This window comes from Mastomys coucha, unplaced genomic scaffold, assembly GCF_008632895.1.
Source record: "Mastomys coucha isolate ucsf_1 unplaced genomic scaffold, UCSF_Mcou_1 pScaffold22, whole genome shotgun sequence".
NCBI classification, from domain to species: domain Eukaryota; kingdom Metazoa; phylum Chordata; class Mammalia; order Rodentia; family Muridae; genus Mastomys; species Mastomys coucha.
In genome coordinates this window covers 267,609,277-267,620,125 of record NW_022196905.1, presented here as the reverse complement: position 1 = coordinate 267,620,125, position 10,849 = coordinate 267,609,277, and the positions used below count along the sequence as shown (strand labels likewise).

Below are 10,849 nucleotides of genomic sequence, written 5' to 3'. Positions count from 1 at the left end.
TGCTTCATGATAGGAAGCATATGGAGGGTGGGGCTGGTCACACTCTAGTAGACAGCAAGCAGAAAACAGAGGAAATTATAGACCAGGCAAAAACCTTCAAAGTCAGCATTCATTTAGGAACTACCTTCAGCTAGGCCATACCTCTTCAAGTTTCTCTCAAAATAGTACCATAGTTTGGGAAACAAGTAACCAATAAATGAGCCTGTACAGAACTGCTTGTATTCACACCATAACAATGTCATCTGAAGAGCTTGCTCTGGTGCCATAATGATAAAACAGACATAGTATATGAAATTCATTAAGTAATTTTGTTGATATATAAATGAACATTGTGGGATTTTCCTTTGAATGTCTTAACATTTTATTTACAGGGAGGTACTGGAGTTTTCACATGTAATCTGGAAGCTAAATCAATCACAAAAATGAAACAAGCAAAGCATCCATCAACCTTTAGTATGAAATTGACAAGTGTTCCAGTATTACCTTATAAGAAAAGACTACTGACTCCATCACCTAAGCCAAGAGAAAAACATGATGCTAAGTCAACACCTGATAAAAATGAACCAATGGTCCTGAGATCTCCACCCACAGGAGAGTCAATGGTTCGCTTTGCCTTGCCAATACCATTGACTAAGACAAAGGAAATAATATCAAGTTTTGATATAGTCAGGAGGGTTAACACAAATCTGAAGACGGTAAGGCATTTGCTGGGTTTTCCTTTGGGATAATTCCCAATCTGGTCACTAGCTGGGGAGGGGGGCGGTTGCTGTTAGGCAGCAGGAGAATCAGCTATAATTATGATGGACTCAATATATAATTATGCCAATGATAAGCTTCATTACATCCAGCATGTTGAGGGAAATCAGAAGGAAAATGGGATCAAGCCTATAGACTGTTCTCTTATTGAAGTTGTATGAAGCACGCTTACTTTCTCTGGCAGCAAATCATGAAAACTCACATAGAATTTGTGCCACAGGAAGTCAGACACTCAGTGCCCATAGTAGTGATCACTTAAAGTGGTCTATCTGAGTTAGGGTTTTACTGCTGTGAACAGACACCATGACCAAGACAACTCTTATAAAGGGCAACATTTAATTGGGGCTGGCTTACAGGTTCAGAGTTTCAGTCCATTATCATCAAGGCAGGAGCATGCAATCATTCAGGCAGACATGCGGCTTGAGAAACTTAGAGTTCCTCATCTTGTTCCAAGCAGAGCTAGGGGAAGATTGGCTGGTCTTAAAGCCCCCACCCACGATGACACATATACTCGACCAAGGCCATACCAGTTAATAGTGCCACTCCCTGGGCCAAGCATATACAAACCTTCACATGATCTCTGACAAGCATATATTAGAATTCCAGAATCCAAGATAAGCAAGCGTTCAACATAATGCTAATTTCTGGGATAAAAATCATTCTTTATAGCTTCCTGAAACAAAATTTCTAATGTCAGGTTAAGATCACCATTACCAACAGGGCTTTGTGGATATTAAGTGTCTTGAAATATGTAGTAATTCTTGTCTGCACTTCAAGCAAGAAGGGAAAGGCAAGACTGTAGCACTGTATATTTCTCTAGTTTTCTTTTTACATAACAGTTGACAGTCAAGTTGTAACTGGGCTTTTAAGTGAGCACAAAGAGGGAAAACACCAAATTAAAGGTATTATAGTTTAGCATACTTCTAAGATACCTGTTAGGTCACAGTTTTGCTTTTGTGGAGAATGTCCTTTAAATTTTATTGCTTTCTACTCTTTACATTTTTTCCATTTTTTTTTTATTTTACATACCAATTACAGCCTCCTCCCTCTTCTCCTCCCAGTCCCACCTTTACAAATACCTGCCCCCATTGTGCCCTCCTCTGGTTACCACCACATCCAGGGACATCTAGTGCTAGTAGGTTTAGGGACATCCTCTTCCACTGAGATCCAAACAGGCAGTTTAAGTAGTGGAAAAGGGGATCCAATTGTAGAGATCAGAGACCGTGACAGCCTCTGTTCCACTTGTTAGAGGAACATATGAACACGAAACCTGCACATTTGCTAAGAATGTGTAGGGTGATTAGGTCAAGCTCCTGCATGCTTCCTGGTTGGTGGCCCAAGCTCTGTGAGTCGCCACGGTCCTCGGTTAGTTGACTCTGTAGGTATTTGTGGGGTGTCCTTCACCCCTCCGATTTTCCCATTTCTGTCCCTCACTGTTCTAGAAGATTACCTGGGCTCACCCTGAAGTTTGGCTGTGGATCTCTGCATGAACCTAATTCTGCTGCTAGATGAAGACTCTCAGGACACAGTTATGCTAAATTCCTATTTGAAGCACAGCAGGGTATAATTAATAGTGTCAGGGACTGGCTCTCTCCATGGGATGGGTCTCAAGTTGGGGCCATTGAGAAACTGTAAATATGAAAGAAGAAAACTAACTCCTCAAAGTTGTACCCATATATGCTATGGCACATGCAGCTGTTCATACACAAGAAATAACAATTAAAAAAGAAAAAGGTCAACAGTTCAGTGTAAACATTTGGACAAGTCAAATATATTTAAAACAGGGCTTGTGAGATGGCTCAGTTAGTTGTTGGTTCGTTGTTCTTTCAGTCTCTGCTCCATCTTTATCCCTGCACATATTGTAGGCAAGACAAAATTTGGGTTGTAGAGTCTGTAGATGGATTAAGGTCCCCCTCTTCCTCTAGAAATGCTGTCTGGCTGCAGGAGACGGCAATTTCAGACTCTCTATCCCGCTGTGGTAGGAAGCTAAGCTTGTCACCCTTGTAGACTCCACCTATTTTCTTCCGTCCTAGGCCTCAAACTGGTCACCAGAAATGCCTCCCAACCAAATTTCCATTCTGACTCTCAGTCCTCTCTCACCTCATCACCCCATATCGGATCACCATCATATTTCCCCTCCTCATGTCCTCTTCTACCCAGTTCCCATTATCTATTCATCTCAGATGACTATTTAGTTTCCCTATCTGAGTAAGATTCATGCATCTTCCCTTGGGACCACCTTATTACTCAGTTTATTAGAGCCTGTGTATTGTTGCTTGGTTATCCTGTGCTTTATCACTAATGTCCACTTATAAGTGAATACATATCATAAGCGTCTTTCTGGTTATGGGTTGCCTCACTCAAGCTGCATTCATTTACCTGACAATTTCATGATGACTTTGTTTTTAATAGCTGAGAAGTATTCCATTGTGTAGATGTTCCACATTTTCTTCATGCATTCTTCAGTTAAGGGGCATCTAAGTTGTTTCCACTTTCTGGCTATTATGAATAAATAGAGCTGCTATGAACATAGATGAGCAAGTGCCCCTGTAATATTGTGGGACACTTTTCGGTATATGCCCAGAAGTGGTATAGCTCTTTACATTTCTTTTATTTAATGTGATATTGAGAGGAAAATAAGATGGTGAGGAAAGCTCTCCATTCTTCAGCCATTCACAGACATGTACCTCTTTTAGCTATTTATCCACATGGAGAAGATACAGCCTTGGAATCTTCTCATAACTAGGAAGCAGGCTCAAACACCATTGTACGGAGCATCTTTGTGAAAATATGTGATGAGTCAAAGGGTGCAAAGCTTATATTCCAGCCAATGGCAATAAAGTGACAAGTTCACTTCTGTAAGAACATGATGTGAATGTCTTAGCATTTTGACTCTGAAGAAATTTAACTTGCTTTCCATTTTTCTTAGATTGTTTCTAACTTGGAAGACACCTATGGAACTGACAATGATGGTGGAAAAAAAAAAGCAGAAAAACTTCAAGCAGAAGACTTGTCTGTATGTGTATATAATGCTAATAATGAAATAAATTAAATGCTGGAAGGGGTTAACCCTCACCTTCAGAATCCACACACACTGTCTGAATGGACCACTATCTACACAAGATTCTCTTGTGACATTTAACAAAACTGTGTTAATGTTCCCAGCCTCAGCCAATTCCTCCTTTCTTAACTATCTGCAAGTCTACTTTTTTATAGTCTGGCTTCTCTGGTGAGTTTTAAATATGAGGTTGATTATTTTGATTGCCTTGGTTATAAGGAAGTATTCTTGCACCAGTAAAATGATTCATTGGGTAAAGATGCCTGCCATTAAGCCTGACAGCTTGAGTTCAGTCCTTGGGACCTACATGTTGGAGGGAGAGAGCCAGCTCTTACAAGTTGTATTCTGACCTCTATGTGTATACTTTTCATGCAAATGTGAGCCCTATCCCCAAATAAATAATAAAATGTAAGGTTTAAAAAGTATTCTCATTTCTAAACTTCAAGGTAGAGGATAAAAAGTGTTTTTTTGCTATCTAGTAAATTGTTCTAATTCACCTTGTAACACTGTAATATGGTTATCCTTCAATTGGTTGTTTTTGTTTTCAGTTTTCGGTTTTTTGTTTGTTTTAATCTTTTAGGGTGTTTTTAAAATTTTATTTTTGTGTATGTGTGGATGTCTGCAACACGAATGTGCACATATGTGGTGGTTTCTGTAGAGCTAAGAAAAAGACATTAGGCTAAAGTGACAGGAGGTTGTAAGCCATCCAATGTGGGTGCTGGGAATCAAATTCCAGTCTTTTGAGAGGGCGTCAAGCACCCTTAACTGCTGAGCCATCTCACAAGCCCTGTTTTAAATACATTTGAATTGTCCAAATGTTTACACTGAACTTTTGACCTTTTTCTTTTTTAATTGTTATTTCTTGTGTATGAACAGCTGCATGTGCCATAGCATATACGGGTACAATTTTGAGGAGTTAGTTTTCTTCTTTCACATTTACATGGGTTCCAGGGATCAAATTCAGATTACAGGTCTGCCCCTTTCCTCTCTTAGCCATATTGCCAGTCACCATTTTAACTCTTCAAACATAAAATACTATCCTTTAATTCATAATTAGTTTTAAAATGAATTGATTTGGGCTATCTAATAAGACATCTGGGTTGAACCTTCCCATAAATCTGTTTAATATCTGCATTTAATTTTGTTCACCAGAATTTAAATTTGCTCACTGTTTAAATCTTTTACATGATTTGTTTGTCTTACAGTTTGGAGAGACTGTTAGTGACATTATGTTTAGAACTTTAGTTTCTACACATTTGGTGTGAGTGATAGGCATATGGTTGTTTTTTGTCATGATCTTTGATCTCACGATACTCGTCATTGTATCTTTTAATTCTTAGAATTTCATGCTGATTCATTGAAGGGATAATTATGTTGTGCTCACCAGATACTTTAATTTCTTTCACTCAGAGTTCCAGTCTGAATGCTTTTCATTTTCTTATCTGGACTTACAGTGGTTTGGGGGTTGTAGTAGATAGTAGTGGTGAAAACAGAAGACCTTGTTGCATTCTAGTAGCTATGTGCAGACAAGGCTAAAAGTGCAATTTCGTCTTTCGCCCCAACAACAAAATCAAGAACAATGAAAGAGTCAGCTACTTCTACCAAGTAGGTGGTACAATTTTTCTCCCTATTTAGCCTAGTGATTCGCCCTTGGTGGGGGAAGTAGAAAACCAGTTTTCACTGGCACACTATTGTTCAGCTATGCTGTACTATCAGCTAGTGGTAAGAACACTGCTCCCTGCATGATGTATGCACACAACTAGACTCGGCTTATGATGAGAGTCCCCTCCCCTCAGAAACTGTTAGAGCTTATCTAACCTTGAGGAAAGAGCAATCTTCCAAGTTTCAGGGGATACTTGAATAGATACATTTTGCTAACTTCCTGAGTCTAAGGAGCTGCCTTCTTGCATCATGGAGGGAACTTTTCAAACCTGAGGAAATCGCTGTGCAGTAGTCTGAAGAGACTGATGAATGCTCACCTGGTTTTTCTTCATCTCATAAATTCTGTCTGTCCATAGCAGAGTGCTTTGAGATAGTATATGCATAAGACCATCCAGCTTCCTCCATGCCCACTTTAGATGGGTTGGGCTTTGGTTCCTTGTTTGTTTGGAGCTTGTTCTGTGGAATTCAGTTCCTCAAATTCTATGTTGTCTCATTTTCTGTATTCTAACTGAAAAGTATGAAAGTTAATTTTTAGTTTTTTCTTTTCTTTTGTTTCTTTTTGTCTTTTTTAGTGACAGTAGCAGTGGATTTAGGTGTTCCATTTCTTTTTATATTTTAGTGTTAAATGACACCTTTGACTCCTTCCTAGGGGTATTCATATCAGTGTTATTCAGCAGTGTGGTTTTGTTTCATTGAACTTATTGGAATATATACCTAATTTTAGAGATAGGGAGTTTTATTATATCTTTTCAGTAACTTTTACTTGGTCTCATTTTAAATTTTTGATATTAATTTTGTTAGAATTTCATATGTGACTATCATATTTGCAACATTTTGCCCTTCCTCTCCTCCCTTCAACTCCTACCATACCCTCCCTCAAATTCATGGTGTCTTATTCTTTAGTTAGTATTTTATAATATATATGCATGTATATATAATAAATGTTTGTATATGCAACAAATATACAATGGTCTGTACACAGTCCATCGAATTCCTTTATTGCTGCTCTTTTGTAAATGATTTTAGGGCAGACTACTTGGGATTGAATAACCTCTCAGGGCGCTCATCCAGGAAAATTAGTTTTCCTCACTCAGTATCTATTCATTGCCCACATCTTCTCATTTAGGATTAGGGCTCTGAGAGACTTTCCTCATCTACATTGTCACATCAGCTGGTGGTTGCATTTCTCATGTCTTTTTGAGGCGACTATAGTGTTGAGATTAAATGTGGCACAACTCCTTGTCAAATATGGAAGACATGATTTCACAGCAGATGCTGTGGTCGCCTGGCTCTTACAGTTTTTTTGCTCCCTCTTCTACAATACTCCCCAAGCCGTATTTCTGGGGGTTGTGGTGTAGACGTATTGACTGGAGATGAGTACCCCATAGTCAGTTGTTCTTTACGTAATAGACAGATGTAAGTTTCTATGACAGTCACCTATCTGCTTCAAAAGAAGCTTCCTCGAGGAGGCATACATAAGAGCTTTATCTCTTTGTGTGCACAAAGAGATGTATTCGATGCAGTTAGAAGTTAGAGTGATTTAGGACATTCTCCTCTAAGTCCAGGGACTCACCAGCTTCAGGAAGTTGGCCAGGTTTACAGTCCTGGGAATTAATTCTATCTTACTTACCAAGCCTTTAGTCAAATCAGATAGTTTTGGGTTACCACAGCATATAAGTGCCACTATTGCACCTTTCAGGATATCTACCCATTATAGTCATTGTTATGGGACTGGATATTTTTACTACTATCATAATCTTTAGTAGTAGTACATATATGTTACTTACTATTTGCAACAAAAAATGAAGTTGTTAGTATTAAAGAACCTATTTGTAATATTAAACTAGTAGTATGCATATGGTAGTCAGCTTTCCTTACATCTATTGTCATAATTCTTGCTGATTTCCTTATCTGTATAGGTGTCAGTTCCTGAACTTATTTCAGTGAGCCTGGCCTCTGCCTACAACCTCCTTTGTTTTCTTGCAGTCTACTTAATATTATGCCACCAGTTCTTCAGTTTTCCTAGGGCCTGAAAAATATTGGTCGTACCATTTATGTATCCCAAGTTATCTTTCTATCTTCCCTCAACTAGCTTGAATTACATAGTTCACAAGTTATCATTATCACTCCTCAGCATATCTGCTAAGTGCTCTTGTCTTCTTCTATCTATTGTATTGGTCTTGCATGGGTAAACTACAAACCTTACTAAGTTGATCTTTAGTTTGTGGCAATTAAGTGCAATGATATAATGGAACGAACTGTCTTTATATTTGTGACTGGTTAATCTTCTTTATCCATTTTCAACTTTCCAGGATGATTTTTCCAATGTTTGTTTGTTTGTTTGAATACTAACATTTGAACTCATGGCCTAAAGTATGGTTGAAAAGCTCTCTACAACTTCTTTAAATTTCTGAGGGCTGGCAAAGTGGTCAGTAGGTAAAAAGTGTTTGCCACCAAGCCTGATGACCTGAGTTCACTCCTTGGAACTCACATGAAGAACCAATTTCTGTTCCTGGATCTCCTCATGGATGATATGACATGCATACACAGAGACACACATATACACACATACACAAATGAACCTTAAATTTTTTGACACAAGACTTCACTAAGTTCCCTTGAATATTCTCTGGAGTTCAATCTGGCCTGAAACTCAAAATCTGCTTTAACTTTCCAAGTGCTGGAATAATACATATGTCTCATCAGGTTTGTTCCTGTAAATATATAAATGGTTATTCTTCAGTGGACACCTTTTTCTGTAAGATTCCTCCTAACTGAAAATAAGTGTGTAAGATTGATTTAACATGGGTTGCTTTTCTGAAATATCTACCAGAAGATATTTAATTATTACACTGTATTGATGATTGGCTACTCGTAGGTAACACTGGAAGTCTTCATATGTTGCAAGTATATTTACAGTCAAAAGTTGTAGTTCACATTCTTTTCTGTTTGTGATGCTGGGGCTGGAACCTATGTCCTTGGGTTTTCTGGACAACTGCTCTACCACTGAGCTTCCTCCATGCTCATCCATTACCATTCTAACAAGTGCAGTTCTGTACACTCTAACACAGAAGTTCTTTTCTTTGGACCATCCTGAAAGCAGGAATGTAATGCTGGGCTGCTAGAGTCTCTGCAGTTGTATTGATGAAAAGAGGAAAACATAGTGTGTCATCACTCTCAAGATATAGTTCCTTCCACATTTCATTTCTAGGAGGGTTTGCTGGACAGCATTTGAAACATGGCTTCTTGCCACGCAAGTTTGAAGGAGCAGAAATTACACAAAACCAAAATATTTTCCAAATACATTTAAATAGATTAAGAAATAAGTGGATATATAAGTGGGCTCTAAAAATGAAGTAACTCTGTTTTGTGGTTCTTTTCGAAAGGTTGGTAATGATGTGAAGTCATTCTTGTTGTGCTGTTCAGAATTTACTTCTCAGCTGGAGGAAGCAGTTAAAGAGGAATGTAATGTATGTATTCCAAGTCATGTCTGGTGCAAATTATGAGAGCTTGTATTGGTTGTAGAAACTGTGATATGATATCCAGTAAGCAATATTAGCCTTAGAATCAACCCTTTGGAGAATTACAAAAGTCATTAGAAAATAGCTTTTTAAATTTTTTTATTCTCAATGTAGACATTTATATCTGTGGACTTTACTTTAAATACAATATCAATACAGTACTTTCAAATATGATCTCTATATTTTATTTTCATCTTTAAAATAAGTCTGTATTATCAATATCATGTTATGATTAACATTAATTTAAAAACAAAAACAGGTTTTTTTTTTTTGAAAAAAGGATCACCATAGTACTAATCCCTAGTATGGAAAAAATGCTGTTAGCACAGTTATGGTTGACTTTTTGCTTTTCCTTACATATTATTATTTTTTTCAATATGATTTATATATGTATTTATATCTATGTATAATTTTTCAAAAATGAAGTAATGTTTGGCAAGAAAGACAGCTCAGTGGTTAAGAGTGTCTGTTGCTCCTGCAGAAGACTCAGATTTGGTTCATAGTACTCCGTGGTCACTCACACTCATGTGTAACTCTAGTTCTAGGAGTTCCAGCACACGCTTCTGCCCTCTGCAAGGACACATGCAATGCATCTGCACAAACATGCAGACAAGGACACATGCAATGCATCTGCACAAACATGCAGACAAGGACACATGCAATGTATCTGCACAAACATGCAGACAAGGACACATGTAATGCATCTGCACAAACATGCAGACAAAAAACACAGAAAGCAAAAAAGAATCTTTTTAAAATTTTAAACGAAATCACATTTTGCTCATTTCCAAATATATTTTAAGTTTTAAAACATACTATGGTCATTATATTTACAAGACATTTTGGACTGGTTAAAGCTTGTTATTGTATAATATTTTCTGGTGTAACCTGAATAACATATTCATCTTTATATATGAGGGTCATCATTTAGTGTCTGCTCTATATATACTACACTGTTAATAATATATAATATCATGTGCTTTATATTCTATAATATATAAATATGTCCAACTTCATTTGTAATGTTGATTAACCTGATTAACCTAATCATTTGTTGTAGGCTTAGATTTTTCAAAACCTACTTTATTTAGGGTTCTTAAACTCTTTAACCATTTTTCTAGCCTGGTTGTGGACCTGTTTAGAATCAGTTTTTGGGGCAATTCCACTCTTCTTTTTCATGATACCAGCAGTCTAGTCCAATAGAAAACACCAAACAGGAATCAGTAGCAACAGCACAATCCAGCAGAAACAGCTAGGCCCCACAGGATTGGCCTGAATAACAGGAGAAGTTCCTTGGTGCTTCTCTCACTATAAAGTCAAGACTAGCAAAGACCAGTGAAACCAAAGACCAGTGAAGGCCAGTAAAACATTGATTTGGGTAGCAATGTAAGAGCATCCTCTCACTGTGGGGTTCTACTTATATTCTTTCTAAACATCACATGCTCTCTTAAGTGTCTGTTTTCAGCAAAACATCACATGTTCTCCCACAAGATAGCTTCCAGAAAAACATCATGTGACACAACTGAGTTTTTAAAGAAATCAGAAAATTCCACTTAAATTTGTCTTTGCCCTCCCCCACCCACCCTTTTCCTTCTCTGGTCATCTGTTTCACAGTTCCTTATGACTGTTTTGTCTCAATGGCTAATTCTTGTATCTTGTGCTTCTGCTTTGCATGTTACTTTATCTGATACAAATATTCTTACTATTTTTGTTTTTATTTTCCAATTAAATATTTACCCTTTTAAATACTTTTATTTTTTTATTTTTTTATTTTTTATTTATTTTTTATTTTATTTTATTTTATTTTATTTTAGATATTTTCTTTATTTACATGCGAATTTCTCCATTCCCA

The 10,849-nt window shown here is 37.2% G+C and overlaps 1 protein-coding gene across 1 annotated transcript in view; it reads left to right on the top strand.

Moving 5' to 3' along the window:
- Positions 1-376: 376 nt before the first annotated feature.
- The window catches only part of LOC116070462 (coiled-coil domain-containing protein 7-like), a 34,196-nt gene continuing 23,723 nt past the window's right edge, over positions 377-10,849 (top strand). The window contains exons 1-3 of the mRNA XM_031341888.1: positions 377-695; positions 3,686-3,772; positions 8,863-8,946. Coding sequence (XP_031197748.1) covers positions 423-695; positions 3,686-3,772; positions 8,863-8,946 — 444 coding nt within the window. The 5' untranslated portion in view covers positions 377-422. The remainder of the gene's footprint in view (positions 696-3,685; positions 3,773-8,862; positions 8,947-10,849) is intronic.